We start from the raw sequence: 20249 nt of genomic DNA on the forward strand, positions 1-20249 counted from the left end.
CAGCTGATCAAGTGCAGGGGAATGGAGAAGAAAACAGACTTCAGTGCTTGAATAACCTGCTCAGGCACAGAATGAGAGCCCCAACCTAGGGCAACTTTGGGGATCCCTCCATCTCCACACAGTCTCTGTACTAATAGATGATTACTAAGACAAGTGCCACCTGATCAGATTTATTCCTCCCCCTACTGACTCAACTATGAGCCTCCTCCAGGCAAGAGTTCCATCCCTTTTCTCACCAGACCATTCATGTCTGTCCTCTCATGGTGTCTGGCATAGAGCACATACATAACAGATGCAGGGAAAGACAGTAGACAGAGCTTCTACTCTTCAGGAGTTTATAGTCTACTACTCCAGCACACATATGAATAAAAATGTGTGCTGTGTGATGAATGGTCAAGCCAGCCATGTTTTTTCTGTTTGTTTGGGGTTGGGTAGGATGTAGACAAACAGCAGGCAGGAGGCAGCAAAGGACATTCACCCAATGGTGCTCAGAGTTTCCTCATAATCAGTCCTGGAAGTGCTCAGCAGATGATATGTGGTGATAAGAATAGAACTGGGTGGGGGGCTGGATCACAGTGGTAGGGCATTTGTCTTGTACATGGTCAACTGAGAACAGACCCTAGTTTGATTCCCAGCATCCCACATGGCCCTCCAAGCCTACCAGGAGCTATTTCTGAATACAGAGCCAAGAGTAACCCCTGACTGCCACCAGGTGTGGCCACCAAAAATACATACATTCATACATACATACATGTATACATACATAAAAAAAATAAAAGAACTGGGGTCAGTCACATGCAAGGTATCTGTTTTAAACTAAGTACTATCTCACTAGATCCTCAAGCCAAATATATGGTATACCTAAAGCCAAAACACACACACAACAACAACAATAACAGCAACCAAATAATGAGGGAAATGAGGCAAAAACAAATAAACAAACAAAAAAACAGAAGAAAGGGGCCAGAGACATAGCAGAGTGGGTAGGACACTTAACTTGGAAATGGTTAACTAGGATTCAAGTCCCAGCATTCCATAGGGCCTCCAACGTAGAGCCAGAAATAATCCTTGAGCATTGCTAGGTGGCCCCCAAAAATCAAACAAAAAGAATATAGAAGAAAGCAGACTGCGGGCCCGAGAGATAGCATGGAGGTAAGGCGTTTGCCTTTCATGCAGAAGGTCATCAGTTCAAATCCCGGTGTCCCATATGGTCCCCCGTGCCTGCCAGGAGCAATTTCTGAGCCTGGAGCCAGGAATAACCCCTGAGCACTGCCAGGTGTGACCCAAAAAAACCACAAAAAAAAAAAAAAAAAAAAAAAAAAAGAAAGCAGACTGCACTACATCTGGCAACTCACAAAAAATAGGGGGGGGACATTTCATGTACAGCAGACAGGGGTAGACAAACAGCAAGCAGGAGGCAGCGAAGGACATTCAGGGAGCTGCAATTAACTAACTGCTTAGCTTGCTGCAGAAAGTGGGGGAATATGGAGACTTGAAAGAATAGGATTCTAGCATGCAACTCAAGGAAGATATCTGGATTTCCTTATGTAGGTGGACAAAGAACAGGTAAGTATTTGAAACAAAGGTACCAATTTTAGAAAAATGGCCCGAATGGCAATATAAAAAAGGCTGTAGCCTGGAGATGTGAATGGAGAGCAGATCGCTAGGTTCTTACTGGGGTTAGTTCTACACTATAGACAGAGGATAGGGGGCATGTGGTAAAAAAGAGGCACTGTCTCATGTGGTGAGAAATCCGAATTTCTAGGCCAAAAGATGTGATTCAAGCAACCCAATGAGACAATCTAATTATGGGAAAATGATGAGAATACTTAAAAGTCAGGTATAAAATAAGAATTCAAGGTCCAGTTCCAGATTCCAAAATAACTAACAAGCTCTGTAAATTGTTGAACCTCAATCAACTCTTCAATAGCCTTTGTTTAAGCCTATTTTTAGGTTTCAATGGCCTTATATGTAAATCAAAGAAAGCAATCTCCTTTGGGGAAAATTTACTGAGCAAATAATCTGCCAACAATAGTAAGGCTAGGACTTTTTATCATCAAATCCAAAAAAGAAAAACATAATAAAACAAAATGGCAATGTGATTAAATGGGCTTAGTAAAACAACCTTTCTTTAGGACTGTAAAATATATGTGCTATTAAAGAAATAAAGTCCCAAGCTAATAAATCCAAAAGGCACTCTTAAAAGCAAAATGGCAAATTATAGGACAGTTTGTTAGTTAAAAGACAAAGTTAAAAGAAGTACAAAAATGTGAAGAATTTAAAATGTTTCATGTTGGCACCCCCACAGTCCTGGGAATAGAAATGCATTTTCTCTTCCTATGCCAGCCCCACAAAAGGGACACAATTATAAATGATAACCCAAGACCTACCATAATTATTTTCCTTTATGTGGGGGAACCAAAAATCTTGCGGGGATTAGATTTTTCCTTTTTGTTTTCTGTTTTTCAAAGCTTTTATTTTATATTATTAGACATCATTCTTACAAAGTATTTACAATAACTTTTTAAATACTCAGTTTTCCCACTTCCAATCCCACCACCCAACCCCTGTACTAATTACCAGGTTCCTTCTTAATTCCTTGCCATATTTCTAAGTTTAATTATCAAAGCATTCAAACACATTCAAATTATTAAATAAACTTAATTGTTAAGTTTAATTATTAAAGTATTCAAACGTGTAGGATCTAGCAAAAATATTTTTAATATGTTCTTCTAAAACCACCAAAGACATAAATTATTCCTATAGTTTAATTACCTAGTGCATATGGGAAGAGCAATAGTACAGCAGGTAGAGTACTTGTCTAGCACATAGCCAACTTGGATTTGACCCCTGATACCCCATATGATCCCCTGAGCCAACTAGGAGTGATCCCTAATACAGAGTCAGAAGTAAACCCTGAGTACCACCACATAAGACCTTAAAACACAATACAAAACAAGACAAAATAACCCAATAGACACTAAAAAGCAAATGAAGAACATATTGGGTTACAATTGTTTGCAATAACAGTGTGGAAGGAAGGAAGGGAGGGAGGAAGTGAGGAAGGATAAAATATTCATAAAGCAAATGAATACTAACTATATCGCTTAGAACCTGCAGCTTTCATATTCATCATTATTTCATTTCAATATTAGTTTTATAGTCAATAAATTGTGTTAATAACCTAATAAACATCATTAAGTAATTCATTATTATATACAATTATAAAATTATTAATAATATAAATAAATCAGGAAAATGAGTAAAGATTATAAAGATAAGTTATATTCACTTTTCAAGAGGTAAATATCCAAGTTTAAAGCTGAAAATAGTGGTTCTAGGAAGCTCCAAATTGGAGATCAAAGTAAAATTCAACTACATTGTTGACTTGTGTCAGTCATGTAGAGAAATGCATTCTCAAGTATAAAACGAGAAGGGAGCGAAAAAAGTTGGAGAGAGAAACACACACAGAATAGTTGCACTCATCTGTGGGATTTAAGAAAAATAAAAGACATTATTGTAATAAAAGACAGTATGGTAATAATATCAGAGACAATAGAAATGAGGGCTGGAAGAACTGGCCCACAATATGAAGCTTACCACAAAGAGTGGTGAGTGCAGTTAGCGAAATAACTACACTACCAACTATCATGACAATTGTAGTGAGTGAGAGAAACAGAATGCTTGTCTCAAATATAGGCATGGGGTAGGGGTGCAGGGAAATGGGAGGCTTTGGTGGTGGGAAGGTTGCACTGGTGAATGGGCAGGTGTTCTTATGATCGAAACCCAACTACAAACATGTCTGTAATCATGGTGCTTAAATAAAGATATTATTAAAAAAAAAAAAAGAAAAGAAAAACATCTCTGAAAGTCTAGAAAGAAAATCTGTTAGGACTGATAACAACATACACTTCAATTACAATTTAGAAAAAAAATGCTTTTTTGACTCCAAATTTCAGTAGATTTCCTTTTGGAATTTTCTTTTTTTAAAGAGTTAAATTTCTTTTTTTTTTTTTTTTTTTTTTTTTGTGGTTTTTGGGTCACACCCGGCAGTGCTCAGGGGTTACTCCTGGCTCCATGCTCAGAAATTGCTCCTGGCAGGCACAGGGGACCATATGGGACGCCGGGATTCGAACCGATGACCTTCTGCATGAAAGGCAAACACCTTACCTCCATGCTATCTCTCCGGCCCCGAGAGTTAAATTTCTGTTCTCAGCATCATAGTAGCGAATGACCATAAAAGTAAGAGAATTAGTGTTATCTTAGAAGTCATAATAGTCAGCTACTAGAGACTCGGTGAATCATTGTCATTCAAGATAGTAAAGTTACAAAATAGATGGAAGCATCTATTTTCAGAAAACTAAAAAATTAATGCAAACCCCTCACAAAAATTTGTTTAAATGCAGTTTGTTAAAAAATACAAGAATATTTAATATGTACTCCCTCAATGATATTTCCTGCAAAACAAATTTAAACCAGTTATTATTATTTTTTGGGGGGCCACACCCATTTGACGCTAAGGGGTTACTCCTGGCTATGCACTCAGAAATCTCCCCTGGCTTGGGGGGACCATATGGGATGCTGGGGGATAGAACTGCGGTCTGTCCTACGCTAGCGCTTGCAAGGCAGACACCTTACCTGTAGCGCCACCTTCCCGGCCCCTAAACCAGTTATATTTTACCTTAATGTTTTATTGTTTGTTGTTGTTGTTGTTGTTGTTGTTTGGGTTTGGGGGCACACCCAGTGATACTCAGGGGTTACTCCTGGCCATGCAATCAGAAATAGCTCCTGGTGTGGGGGACCATATAGGACACCGGGGAATCAAACTGCAGTTCGTCCTAGGTTAGAGTGTACAAGGCAAATGCCCTACCGCTGTGCCACCACTCTGGCCCCTAACCTTAATGTTATTAACACAACTTGAAACCCAGAAGGAAAAATGTATTAAATCTAGCTATAGATATAGCTCTCTAAGAAATTGATCATTTCACTAATTAAGGCATTATTAGTTCAATGATTTTGAGACAAGAGACTAAAACACAGACTTTTGGATGAAAGCTACTCCACTAAACACACTAAAAGCATTCGTAATTACAATATCTCAAATAATAAGTCCAATCGTGTGCCCAAAAGGCACCATGTTTCTAAAGTCTGAAATAAAAAGACATTCTTGTAGGGGTTTACCAGCTGTCCTCATAGCACAGGGTAAGTCATTAAAAGTCATTAAATTGTCAGCATACCTGACAATTCTTGTTTCACAAATGAGAGCACAGCCAAGTAAACTTGACAGTCAGCTATGATTATCTGCCTCTGAAGCCGGTCAATTGTGGAAGGGGTAGACTTCCGGGCATCAGCCTGTGTGGGGAGAAGAAGGTACATACTAATAAATCATACACAAAACAATACTCTGCCCACACTGCTACTTTAGTATGTAGAACAATAGAGAAATTATTAAGTATGGCAACTACGGAAAGCTAAGATCAAATACATACTCTGATTCAGATAGCTCCATATTTCCTTAACCAAGCTTTGCTGTTAATAATACAATATTGAAGAAGACAAATACTTTAAATTACATAAGCCATATTTATGCGGAATCATTAAAGCCAACATGAAACTTCAGTTTTGCTGCCTTATTATTTTTTTGCTTACCCAAAATAATAATTGCTAAAAGTAATACCACCACCACCACCACCCGGCCAAGTAGAAAACTTCAAAAGTCATTTTGTAGTTAGTCATCTACTTCTGGTAGGTCTAATATTTTGGTACACACTGATATATGAAGGTTGGAAACCAATTGCAGTTTAATGAAGGAGAAAACACCCTGGGATTAAAAGTATGGTTTGAATGAATCACAATTTAAATCTGAAATTTAAGATACAACTTCTGTAGTAATTGTCTCTATAATATAAATCAATGAGAACAAAAACAGGCTGGAGAGATAGTGGGTAGATTTTTGTCCTGCACAAGCCTAAAATGGTTTCAATTCTAATAATCTCATATGGACTTCTGATGTCTGCCAAGAGAGATCCCTGAGCACAAAGCAAGGAGAAAGCCCTGAGCACTGCCAGATGTGACATGCAAACAAACACAAACCACTTTTTAGGAAATGTTGGATTTTATTGTAAAAAAAATATTTCTAAATGAATAAAAATCACTATAAATTCTTAACACACAATCAATTTTTACAAAACAGGCTCAACAGCTTCCCTTATGCTCTCCCTACAACATAATAGCAGGATTTCTTCAAACATGACAAAAGCATAGAGGACAGAAAGACTAGTTCCATCTTTCTAGATTTGCATAAATCAATAGTCACTGTTGTTCCTGAGTTAATCTCCAGCACACATTACTCTGCTGGCTTAGGTAAATGTCAATCTAATGATGCTTGCACTTCTTTGATTGTGATAACACCTGGCTCAGGTTGTTGGAAGGGCTAATGAGATACTGTACATGAAAATGCTTTTTAAATAGCAAGAAACCATTTCAAATGTTAATTATTAACATCTGTGCTAGATATAGTACTAAATATGTAAACAAACTTACAATCTAAAGACAGAATGCTGAAATCACCACCATGTGATTATTAAATGTTCTGAAGGATAAAGTTCCAAGAACATATCAGAGACATACTTAACACAGGAATTAGGGGTTCATGCAAGAATCTTCAGAAGAAACCACATCAAGAAAGAACTCCATAATGAGTTGGAATCAGATCAGGAGGAAGAAAAATATTTAAGTAAAGAAAAAGCAGTTGCCACAGGACTAACAGTGGGTAGGGCACTTGCCTTGTACACAGCCAACCCAGGTTCAATTGCCAGCATTCAATATGGTCTCCCAAGCACAGGAGTAATTCCTGATGGCAGAGTGAGGAACAAATACTGAGCTTCACTGGGTGTGGCCCCAAAACCAAAACAGCATTGCCATTTCAGCCTCATTAAAAAAAAATTAGATTTGATGGTAAAGATGGGGTGGAGACGATTGAAAATAAAGGAAGCAACTATTTTATTTTGTTTCCTCCATTACTGAAAAGAATTAGGACACTAGTAACACCAGAGACAGAAATGTGGTAAATTTGTCCTCAGGAAGTAAAGATGGTGGCTGATCACAGGAATGGCAATGAGGATGAAGAGAAGTCACCAGACTTGAGAGACATTCAAGAAGCAGCAGTGCTGATTATCACTTGATTTTGGAGAGAGAGAGCATTAGAGAAAGCTCTGGTACTTCTGGAGCATCAGAAAACAGTACTATTGGCCCATCACTGGCTTCCACCTGGTGACACCAAGAAATCTGAGCAGACATGAGAAAGCCTGTGAGAAGATGGCCCAGTTCTAATGACAAATTTCTGACATCAGAAAAATTAGGAGAGATGTTTCTCTAAATCCTCCTAGAACTTTTGAAGTGAAAAAAAAATCAGGAAAACCAAATTATATTTGTGACTTAATTTGTAACCCAAAGGCTGGCAAGACCTGGAGAAAATTATCAGATGAATTCCTATGTTATTACTAGAAAACAATAAACTGAGTTTAATAGAAAAAAAGTGTCTGGGGCCAAGAGACAGCACAGCAGTAGAGCATTTGCCTTGCATGCAGCCAGCCCTGGGATGGACGGTGGTTTGAATCCCGGCAACCCATATGGTTCCCTGAGCCAGAAGTGTTTTCTTAGCGCAGAGCCAGGAGTGGCCTCTGAGCACCAAAGGGTGTGGCCCAAAAAAATCAAACAAAAAAGTGTCATGAAAAAGTTCCTTGTCATCCTGAAGATAATGTTCAGATACCAAGAATATGTACTAACTTATTCTAAAGACAAAAGGGAAGTAGAGTATAGTAGAAGTTGGGATATAGCTCACTGCTTTAAGAAATACATTTTAAGTGCTCAAATAAGCCCTAGGAGCAGGAGCGATAACACAGCAAGTAGGGTATTTGCCTTGCAAACTACCAACTCAGGTTCATCCCCCAAACCTGCCAGGAGTGATTTCTGAGTTTGGAACAAGGAGTAACCTCTGAGAAAAGCCAGGTGTAGGCTTAAAAAAGATTTTTTTTGGAAACATTTAGTGCTTTCAGTCATATTTTAACTATGAAATATTGGAGCCAAAGCAGTGTTATAGAGGGCTTGCCTTGCAGGTGGCAGACCCAGATTCCATTCCCAGCACCCCAGATGGTCTCCCAAGCGTGCCAAGAGTGATCCCTGAGAACTAAGCCAGAGTAAGCCCTGAGCACAGCCAAACAAACAAAAATATGGAAAAACCAAGGACATGCACAGTTTTAATGATGCTAAGTGGCATACAATTAAAAACCTAAAGGCTCAATACTTACATTCTTCTTAATTTTATTTTTGATTGTTTCAATTACCCCTGCCTCTTCACTTTCACAAAGCTTTTCTGTCATTTTTAAGTCATCACATGCCAACTGCATTTTTTCTTCTTCAAATGTCATCATGGCATTCTTCCAACAAAAAAAAAAGAAGAAAAGAATGAATGACTCCTCCAGAGCTTAAAGTTTTAGGCTAATTTATTATCATAAGACTCCAAAGTTTATAATTGTTTTAGCAAGTAAGTTTCAGAATGTTATATCATACCCTTTTCATTTTTTAAAAGCCCAACAATTTCAATATAAGAATGTATCTTAATATACCAGCATGAGAAAAACACATGGTTAATAAATGTCCCTATGATTGCTGTTTTGTGACTTTTTGGGTTTTTTTCACATGATAACAAAAACCCTACATAATTTTATTGGTCCCCTTCATTTAGTTTGTATAAGAATCTAAAAGGAAATAAAAGAAAGAAAGTGAGGGATGGGAGGGTAAACAGGGATATTTATGTCAGGAAATATGCACTGGGGAAAGGTGTTTTACACGATGTCTGAAACTTAATCATGAACAACTTTGTCACTGTAAAAGGAAAAAAACAACCAACTGTATAATGTAAACCCCAGTTGTAACCACAGTGTTTAAATAAAGTAATTTTTTTTTAAAAAAGAGAGAGTGTAAATTGAAAGTATATTAATTGTTGGTGCTGGAGAGGTAATGCAGAAGTTAGGGCACTTGCCCCTCAGCACTGCTAGGCGTGTTCCCTGAACACAGAGCCAGGAGGAGTAAACAGAGAGTATTGCTGGGTGAGTTTTGTTTGTTTGTTTGTTTTTAAATAAGGAATTTATCTATAGTGGATGTCTGGCTCCATCAAGCACTACACAAAGGCACTAATGAAACCATAGTTCCTAGTGTCTCTATTTGAAACAAAAAAATCGTCGTAGGGGGAGAGAGACAGTACAATAGAAAAGGTTCTAGTTTTATGCTTAGATGGTCCTGGTTTGATCCCATGCACTGCATATGGGCCCAGAGTCCCACCAGTGATCCCAGAGGCAGGAGTAAGCCCAGGCACTATTAGGTGTGCCCTAGCAATTACCCTTCCCCCCCAAAAAAAGGCATTGATCTTTTCAAGTTCACTTACAGAAAATTCATTTTATATTTGGGGGAAAATGTGAAAAAAAATCCAAGAACAACCTATTTTCAGGTATCTGAACCTGGTAGATTTGGGGAAACTGCATATGTCTCAATAGAGACCATTCCTGTCAACCCTTCTAAAAATATACTTTTACTACTCAAGTAAAAGCTAAAAGGACTCCAGGGGCATAGATAGAACTCCAAGCTCTGGGAAGGGCCAAAGAGCTCACGTAACTAACCCTCTATCCTCTACAATTTCACCAGTCCCTTGTTGGCATTTAGACAGCTTCAGCTTGGAACTAATCTACTTTCCCATTCTAGCCAAGCCGGTTCCCAATAACCTTTGTCTAAGTCTTTCACCCAAAACTCAAGCCTGCTAGTCTTCTATCCACTAAACACCAAACCAGCTAAGCCCTAGTAGTAACATGGGCACTTGGTGAAAATCCCACATAAAACCACATTTCTCAAGGCTGTGAACTATGTTTTCCTATATGAATATACAACTATTGTTACATTACCTGGCAATAAGAGGAAATAACTAACTCAAATGAAAATAAGTCACAGAAGCTATCCCAGAAGCTGAAGCCCAGCATTGGGCTCGGCTAAGCTGCACTCATCACACTACAGCTATTTGCTATCATCCCCATAAATCTAGAATCAAAACACTTCCATTATTGTGTTTCTCTTCAAATTCTATACAGGACTCTCTGTTGTTGCTGACATTTCTCTGATATGGTCATGATTATGGCTTTATGGTAGAGAGTCAATCTTAAGTATAATAATCCATAGGGTTAAGGCCCCAGCACCACAAACTTTTTTCTTATGTTAGTTTGGGGCTTTTTAAATTTCGTATCTTAAAAGTAGTTTATGAAATATGTTTCTGAAAAACAAAAGTATTCAATTTTCTACAGGGCCTCATTTACCTTAAAATCTAACTAGAATGTTTTCCCTCAAACTTTACATACCAATATTTGAAAATGTAATGCTAACAAGTTTTAATTCTGCTAATTTGTCTTTTAGCCCATATTTACTCAAAAACTTTAATCAAATCTATATTATTCAAAGTTTGACCCATTGACTTTTTTCCCTTCAACACAGCTTTCTTTGGGAAAGGTCTTTCAATTATAATTCTGTTTTTAAAAGGATTTTGGATGAGTAAAATATAATGTTCTAGGAGACATAAGCTTTTTAAAAAATATGGTATTTGTTAAGCAGGAGAAACCTTAATTCTAGTTCTGAACTCTAAAGAGTTTTTACAGAAGATAATTTATACAGCCAGTAGCTACTAAAAGACATTTTTTATCATTTTATCCTTCACGCCAATGTCACTCCCCATATCAACTTACCAAAAAACTTACGAAGCTGGCTCCAAAACTCATTAGTGGACTCTGATTTCTGTTAAAGAACAAAATTAAGTTATTTTTATTGCAGCCTTATGTTTAAATTTCTTCACAAATCAGGGTTATTCTATTTTCCTAATAATTAAATGAAGTTAATGTCTTTAAGTAAGTTAAATTATCTAAAGAAAAAAGTTGCAGAGGTAAGACAATTCATAGGTCTGTAAGCAGAGAGAATTTGCCTGATTCTTCAAAGCAGGGCAAGTAGTATAGTCAAATTATAACTGAGACAGACTTAGTAAACCAATCTGACATCTGCAAACATATGGTCCAAGGTAGATTAATATTCACTCATAAAATGCAGAACATGTTCAAAATTTATACAAAACATTTGTAGAAGTAGTCAAAGAATTTTATCACTGATTTTAAAAATCCACTTATCTCATTCAAAGACCCTTAAGAATACCTCCTGAATCATTCTCACATAGTACTACAATTATTCAACTTATCTTTAAGTCAATCATACCAATTTAACTTATATAATGAGGATATCTGAGATTCACACTGGTAGAAATCCAAACCTCTAACTTGTACTAAAGGCAAAGCAAGTTATAACACCACCTTCTGAAAATAGTTTATTTTGTTTAGGATATTTATTTTGTTTTGTTTTTACTGATTTAGACTCTGAGGTTCAGGGATAAAGTGTATATTTCATATATATATATGTTTTTTTTACTTCCTGGACTCCCACTCCCTAAAACATTTCTGTAGCATATGAAAAAGTTTCCAAAAGATGATTCTTGGAATTGTATATAAAAGTGTTTCCTTAGGATTGTTCTGTGACTATTGCCCCACCTAGCCCTTCCAGGTGGGGCGCTGTGGAGTTGGGAATAAATAGCTTGAGGGACAGGGGAGAGGGGTCCTTCTGTGAAAGCTGCTGGCTGCAGGAGGATTCTCTGGCTCTCCTTGCCCGATCTTTTAAACCCTATCCTTCTTGTCTGTGTGGATTATTATTTGCTGCGGATAAATATTACCAAGGTCTTCCCCCGAAAGGGGACAAGGGGATGGGAAGTAATTTCTCATTCTGGGGACTGTTCTTGGATTCACAAATACCCAGCAAAGTTAACAGCGAAGATACATTGCACATTTCTAATATTTTTATTATTTAAAATAATTCATGGCCATTATTGTTAAAATGTGAATACAAAGTATGTCATTAATCTCTTGTTGGAAATTTAGGATGTGCCCCAAACAAGGTGACTATGTCTGTGTGGGGATAAGAAATGGAGGTAGGGGCCGGGAAGGTGGCGTTAGAGGTAAGGTGTCTGCCTTATAAGCACCAGCCAAGAAATGATCGTGACCGCGGTTCGATCACCCGGCGTCCCATATGGTCCCCCCAAGCCAGGGATGATTTCTGAGCACATAGCCAGGAGTAAACCCTGAGTGTCAAATGGGTGTGGCCCAAAAACCAAAAAGAAAAAAAAAGAGATGGAGGTAAAGGATATGTGAGGGAGAATATACAAGGGTGACTGTAAATGTACTTTTAGCATGGAGGTGACATACTTATTTATGCTCAGAACATCTTCCTGCCTTTGCATTTCAGGTATCACTCTGGCAGGGCTTGGGATGCTGGGGTTCAAACCTGGGTATGATTTGTTATGTTCATATACATATAGACCCAATATCTGGATATATACTGTTTGGCAGGAAAGGCCAAATTTATTCTGGGATAAATTGGTTAAAGTAGTGTTGTTTAATCAAATGACATGTCTATTTTCCTCTGAGAGTGGATAAAACAGGAATTCAGTTTATTTGAAATGTAAACCTCTTACCTTTTCCCCTATCTGCTTGGTATATTCCCCAATTCTACAATGCTTAAGATATTCAGACCTACCAGAAAAAAAGGTCATCTCACATTTACCCCTGTGATAAGGGTTCCAGAACCTCACCAGTGGCACCTTAGTACATCACTGCCATTCCTCCCCTGGTGGCACACATGAGGCTTTCTACTCCTTGGAGATATGTTGTAGGCCCCATACCATGGTGCTAAGCCCAGTGTTTTTTACCTGCAGTGTCAACTGAGTAATTTTCTCCCCAATCCCTCTTCACTCCTCATATACAGCAGGTTCTAAGGAATGTGAAGGAGTGACAAAATTCTGCTTTTCAGAAACTGATGGTTCAATCAAGCATTGATCATTGAGACTTTTCCGTTTCCCTCCACTCTCTTTCTTTGCTTACATATTAATCACTTTACCACATGAAAAATGGAAGATGCTGTAAGTAGGAACCCATGTTGCTAAATCTGCTTACTGGACTTGACTAAAATTAGGTTTCTGACAGTCATCGCTATCAATTATTCATGGTGCCCAAGCCTAGTCCTTAGTACTTCACATACCATCTTGTAATTGAAGTGAAAAACTAGCCTAATGGAAACACTATTCCCTCATTGTAGCACCTGTCTGTATACCCCATTACTCAGGGATCCTGAAGCAGTAAGCAGGTCTCCTGCTGTACATAACCTGGTATCCAGTGAGTTGCATTTATTAACTTTACTCAGGTTTTTCAACCAAATGTACTTCAATTGATCATTTTTTCATGCAATATGGGTGCTCTCAAGAAACATTCATGAGTTCACAGGGCACTTATAGGTGACTGTCAGACAAGCAGGCCAGATGGTTTAATGAGAGAACGTACCATTGCTATGCTGTTTAGGTCCATGATACTGTGGACTACCAAGACCACACCATGGCTGCCCTCAGTAATGCTTGAGGGACCACATGTTGCTGAGATCTAAGTGGGGTCCATCACATACATGATAAGGCCTTAATCACTGTATTCTGTATCTGGCACCAACATTTTTTAGGGGGTGGGGGTCACACAGAGCGGTGCTCAGGGGTTACTCCTGGCTCTGCACTCAGAAATTGCTCCTTGGGGGTCAGAGCAATAGCACAGTAGTAAGGCCTTTGCCTTGCACTAGACCAACACAGGACAGACCCCTGTTCGAATCCCAGCATCCCATATGGTCCCCAGAGCCAGGAGTAACCCTTAAGCACCACCATGTGTGATCCAAAAACTAAAAAAAAAAATTGTTCCTTGCAGGCTCCAAGGACCATATGGAATGCCAAGAATAGAACTGGGTCAGTCCTGGGTTGGCCAAGAGCAAGGCAAATACCCTATAGCTGTGCTATCATTCCAGCCCACCAATTTATTCTTATCAAGTTCCAGCCTACATATATGTCTCTCCAGAAAGCCTTCTTGGGATTAGAAATATTCCTAAGGAACATAAGTAGGATACTTTAAAAACAAAGCTGGAGCAGGAAAGAAGAAACACCGATCATTCCACACACTCATATAGGAATGAAGAAACAATTGCCCAAGCACAGGGAAAGATATGTGTGAAGGCCAGCTGCAAAAAGAAACTTGTTGAATGGGTAGAGTTGCGATTTTATAAGAAAAGAAGTTTCAAAGGTGATCCAAAATGTCCAGAATATAAGTAATAAACTTAGAAGTAGATTCGGTGGCAAACTTCATGTCATGAATTAAAGCTTTGTGAAACTGAGAAAAAATATCTACAAAGGACAAATGCCTTATAAAAATCAGAACATTATAATCTAGAAAAACTCATTTTAAATACTAAATTTTAATGTAAAAATAAACGTTCTATGTACACTATGTTTCTTTATATGAACAACAAAAACAGGGAAATATTTATTCTGAGGGACAATCAGATAAAAGAGGATTTTTCTCCAATGATGAGTACAGGAAAGCTAAACTATCATGACTAAAACTGCTCTAATCATCATCTTTGTTTCAATATTGTATCATAGACATTCTCCCTACACTTAGATGTCTTTTAAAGAAAAATGCTGTCTTTAAGACAATTTACTTTTTCTAAATACTCCCTGTGATTCAGTTGTTGCTTTGATACAATTTTTCAACAGAATATATCATCTATCCAACCAAACAGAATAATGGGGCAATTCAATAGCAACAGTGAAGCCAGTTTATGTGGGAGTGAATTATTCTCTCAGTGACAGACTGAGTCTAAGTTGTGCCCAGCTATGTGAAGGGCACCGTCAGCATAAGGTTGGAAGAGAACTGACTACCAAAGTAAAAAGAGACATGTTAGAAAATTATTTCCCAATACAATCCCCAAAAATAGAGGCAGACAGATAGACAAGCATCAAAGACTTCTTTGACTATGAAAAACCATTTGCACCCCAGGTCAGTGCACCTCCAAAAGAGCATGACCTTCCCACTTTGCTCTGTAGTCACACAACACATAAAAAACACCACATTGCAAAGATTACAACGGGAATGCAACACAAAACCCCATCACACTTAGTGAATGAATATGGTAGTTCTGAAGAGCCAAGTAGTATCAGCCACATGTACAGCCTCTCTGGTAAGAATTTGAGAGAGTAAATGAGGATGTTCAAGGAACTCAAAGAGAATATGAAAGGAGCAGTCACTAAGACTTAAGAGGATAAAAGAGAAATGTGAAAAATTGAAACAGAAATGACAGAATTGAAAACTTGGTAGGTAAAATGAAAAAACTCACAGGACAGTTTCACCAGTAGAGTAACTAACAGCTGCTAAGGCCTGAATCAGTCAACTTGAATATGAGCTGTATAACACCTCCAGACAATAGCAGATGATGGAAAAGATTTTTAAATAAACAAACAGAAGATAGAAAAATCCTCAAAATAAACAAACAGACGGCAACAGAACTTTGGGATAAATTCAACAAAAACAACATAAGAATCACTGGGATCCCAGAGAGCCCGGAAGAAAACCCCTACGAAGAAGTAACAGTCAAAGACATCATTGCTGAGAAATTTCCAGGTAAAGGGTACATGCACCCACATCCTGGACACCTGAAGAGTACCAGCTAAATGAGACCCAAATGAAAGCACACCTAATAACAATGATGAAAACCATATAGACTACTGAAAGAAGCAGGATTAGAATACACACACAGAGCAGCCTTAAGATTTACAGCAGACTTATCATAAGCAATCCTTAAAGCCAGTGGTGGGATATATCCAAATGGTGGGATATAGTAAAAAAAAAAAAAGTGGGGGGCCAGCGAGGTGGCGCTAGAGGTAAGGTGTCTGCCTTGCAAGTGCTAGCCAAGGAAGGACCGCGGTTCGATCCCCCGGCATCCCATATGGTCCCCCCAAGCCAGGGGCAATTTTTGAGCGCTTAGCCAGGAGTAACCCCTGAGCGTCAAACAGGTGTGGCCCGAAAAACCAAAAAAAAAAAAAACTTCAACGAAATGAATGTGTCCCCAAGAATACTTCACCCAGCTAGACTCTCTCATTCAGGTTTGAAGATAGAAAATTATTCCCCAAGCAATTTTATGTATAGAAACAAGCTCTTATCTACTAGGGATAAGAACTCATACTTTTTTACAATACAGGGGCACCTCCCACCTTGAACATATGTCATGTGGACCCCACTTAAACTCCAGGTGATTAGACAGCCACCATCCAACCCAGAACCCTAGATCCCAGACATAGAACCGACACAGTTCTCCGCAACAGCTCCAGGAACCAAACTCCTGGGACATAATTAATACTGCTCTGACACCAAACATGCACCAGTTTTGACATGATATCCTGACAATGAGGAAATGGCAACAACTTGATCTAAGAGCAGGTTGTCTTACATCACCATCAGAAGATTTGTCATCCTTTGATCAGTGCAAAAACCAAGATCATTATCTACAGAAGACTGACTGTGACAACCATGACTGGACAGAATTTATCCTGGGACCAATAAAAAGTCCTAGTCTAGGTTTTGGCCTATGACCTGCACAACAACCAAGATCTCTAATACCAGAGGTCTGACTGAGACAACTGCAACTGAACAGGTCTTCTGGAAACATAATGTAAGACTCTATTCTAGGCTTCATCCTAGGATCAGTGCAAAAACCAAGACCACCAACTACAAAAGACTGATTAAAACAACAGTGATGGAACAAAACTTCTAGAACCGTAAAGAAAGACTTCATCATAGGCTCTATTCTCTGACCTGTGCGATACCAAGATATCTAGATACAGAGATCAGATTTTATCAACCATGATGGAACAGAAATTTTTCATACATCATGAAAGGACCTAGGGGAGAGTAAATGAGCATGTAGTTATTCCCATGACAGTATACCTCAAAGGCGGAGAAACCCTGTATCTCTTAGGCCAAGGGAATTCCCTATCTAATTTCCCAAATATTTACTGTGCCTATGCAGAAAAAAAAAGAAAAAAGAAGAAGCAGCACAAAATAATTTGGGGGGGGTTGTTTTTATTATTGCTGTTGTTGTTTTCATTTTGTATGCTTTGTTTTGTTTTTTATTTCAAGACAGTGGTTATTGTGTGGTGGTTGTCTTTTTTTTTTTTTTTTTTTTTTTTTTTTTTTTTGGTTTTTTGGGCCACACCCAGCGGTGCTCAGGGATTATTCCTGGCTGTCTGCTCAGAAATAGCTCCTGGCAGGCACGGGGGACCATATGGGACACCGGGATTCGAACCAACCACCTTAGGTCCTGGATTGGCTGCTTGCAAGGCAAACACCACTGTGCTATCTCTCCGGGCCCGTGGTGGTTGTCTTTATTGCTGTGGTGCTTTTTGGATTTTTTGTTTGATTTTTCTTTTTGTATTATTGTTGTGTTTCTCTTCCTTTTTCCCTTTTTTTTTTCAAATTAATATTTACAACCTCTAGAAGGACTCCACCCATTTTTTGCCTGTTTGACTTTTACCCCATTTTATTTTTTTCTCTTTTCTCTTTTCTTCAAACAGTACCACATACCTTGAACCATCTTGTTACACCTCTCAAACTGAGGGAGAAATAATGGAGGGTACCAAGACCAAACAGTTGTATGATCACGAAATAGTAATAAAAATGATCGAACTTAAACACCAAACCCTAAGCCAATGACAACAGAATCGATACCCAATCTACAACAAGCTAGACACAGAGGGGACCACTTATACTAGCAGCCTGAGGGGTTAGGGAGGGGAATATGGGATGCATGATGGGAATGAGGGTGGAGGGAGGACAACTTTGGTGGCAGGAATTCCCCTGATTCAATGTCAATATGTAACTAAAATATTACTGTGAAAGATGTGTAATCCACTTTGGTCAAAATAAAAACTTATTATTAAAAAAATGAAAAAATTATTCCCCAAGCAACTGGTTCCCAAACCAAATGCAAATAATCTGGGCTCTCTGTCTTTGATATTATCTCTCTAGTTTAAGTAAAATTTTAAATGTATCCCCTTCAAAATAAGAAAGAAGAACAAGGCAGCAAATAGAACCATGTATTTTCTTGCTCTTTGAACCACATTTGTTTTCTTGTTTTTGGTGGGGCCACACCCTACAAAGTTAAGGCTTACATCTGGATCTAGTCAACTCCTGATGGAGTTTATCCTTGGAGGGATATGGAGGGCCAGGGATTGAACCTGTGTTGGCTACATGCATGACAAGTGCCTTACCCACTATAATATCTCTCTAGCCCCATTTTCTTTTTACATAGTGAAATCTTCTCTACTTCTCCACCCTATGAAGAAAAAGTAGTAAAGTCTGTATATTAAGGAGTTGAAAACTAAAATAAGTGATGCCAGTACTTAATAATCCCATCAAATTCCAAATTTCAGGAGAAATTTGTCCACCTGAACATAAACTTACTGGGATCCTGGACTGTTAGCTTAATTTTTTTTGTTTGTTTTTTGTTTTTTGTTTTTTGGGTCACACCTGGTGGTGCTCAGGGGTGACTCCTGGCCGTCTGCTCAGAAATAGCTCCTGGCAGGCACGGGGGACCATATGGGACACCGGGATTCAAACCAACCACCTTTGGTCCTGGATCGGCTGCTTGCAAGGCAAACACCGCTGTGCTATCTCTCCGGGCCCTATTAGCTTAATTTTTATTGTTTTTTTTATTCCAAGTTCTCAAAGTTTTAATGCATAATTATCAATAAACAAAGTTCAGACTATCCTTCTGCAATAGCCTGTCTCCCAAACACATAGACCTTCCTTCTGAACACCAGCCAGATATGGACCACTATTGTGATATGCTATGTAGAGGTTTCAAACTTAATTTGAAGATGTTACATAAATAATAAAAAAAAAAAGAAATATCTGGTGTCAATGAGCACCAAAATTTATCACCAACAGAAACAGAATTATTACTATGAAATAATCTCTCTTCATAGTTGAAATTAAAACTCAGAAACATTGTCAGCACTGTGTTCTGATAGGTGTCAACATTCAACAATTGTTTACAAAGAGCACTGAAACAGAGAAAAGAAATGGGCTTTATTTTCTAAAAAATCTTTTAAAATTGAGACTCTAGTTTACAATACTATTAATAATAGTTTCTCAAGCACAAAATTCCAACACTATCATATCCATCACTAGTATACCCTGTTGAAGAGTAGTATACCCTAATGAGAAAAGGAAGACACTACACAGAAAATTTAGGAAGATAAGTACTCTATTCCCTCTGAGGGTAGTCATGAAAAATAATATGTAAACGGTTACTAGAATAACTTTTTCTTAGCATTATTTACAATAGTCACAAGTACTTTTTATTTGTGGGTAGGTACTCAGAAGTGAGCAGAGTGGCATATTGGGGCTTGGCGAAAACACACAGTGACAAGGCAGAGTACAAAACCTAGAACATGTTTGACCTATGCTTTAGCCCTCTGAGCTATCTTCCTCCCCCCTTCTTGAATATTTTTTGTTTTTATTTTTAGGTAGTAACAGGCAATGATCAAGGTAACTCCTGGATCTGCACTCAAGAATGACTTTTAGAGGTACTCAGGAGACCATATGGGATGTTGAGGATCAAATCCAAGTCTCTGTGTGCAAGGTAAGTGCTCTGCCTACTGTATTATCTCTCCAACCTTAGAATATTTTTCAAAAGGAAAACTGTCTAATTATTTTTAAAGAATCTTAGTTAAAAATATAAGCCCAGGATGTGACTCAAGTGGTAGAACAACTGAGTGGCATGTCTGAAATTCTGGATTTGAGTTTCAGTATTGTGTGGCCCCTGAGAAGAAATAAACCCACCCACAGTAACTATAAAAGAAAATATGACAAATGCTTTCATTATGTGTTTCAAAGAGTACTCCGTGCATGATTGGAGAATAACTGTCAAATGTTTTCCTTTGAAGTTTGTCATCATCAGAGTATGTCATACACTATCTGTGGTTTTTCCAGTAAGTTAAATCACTTTCATAAGAAAACCAATCCATCTCTCTGTTCCATGAGTACCAGACCTGGATCATGCATCCCACTGCTCTCAGTACTTTCAAATCTCCGTAATTAGTTTCCAATTCTAAGTGGCTTCCTATAGTCCACAGTTAAAATCAATCTGCTCAGGGAAGGATTAAAATGTCAACTCTAAAAAAAATTAAATTAAAATGTCAACTCTATGCAAGCCAAATGACTAGAAGACTAATTAATAACTCAGGCCTA

At 38.2% G+C, this 20249-nt stretch overlaps 1 protein-coding gene across 1 annotated transcript in view; it reads right to left on the minus strand.

Moving 5' to 3' along the window:
* The window catches only part of TTC39C (tetratricopeptide repeat domain 39C), a 109842-nt gene that overhangs the window by 54014 nt on the left and 35579 nt on the right, over positions 1-20249 (minus strand). Inside the window, exons 2-4 of the mRNA XM_049770065.1 lie at positions 10785-10833; positions 8310-8438; positions 5238-5352 (exon numbers count right to left, since the gene is read on the minus strand). Of these exons, the coding sequence (XP_049626022.1) occupies positions 5238-5352; positions 8310-8438; positions 10785-10833 (293 nt within the window). The remainder of the gene's footprint in view (positions 1-5237; positions 5353-8309; positions 8439-10784; positions 10834-20249) is intronic.

The sequence above is a fragment of the Suncus etruscus genome, chromosome 3 (assembly GCF_024139225.1).
Source record: "Suncus etruscus isolate mSunEtr1 chromosome 3, mSunEtr1.pri.cur, whole genome shotgun sequence".
Classification (NCBI taxonomy): Eukaryota; Metazoa; Chordata; class Mammalia; order Eulipotyphla; family Soricidae; genus Suncus; species Suncus etruscus.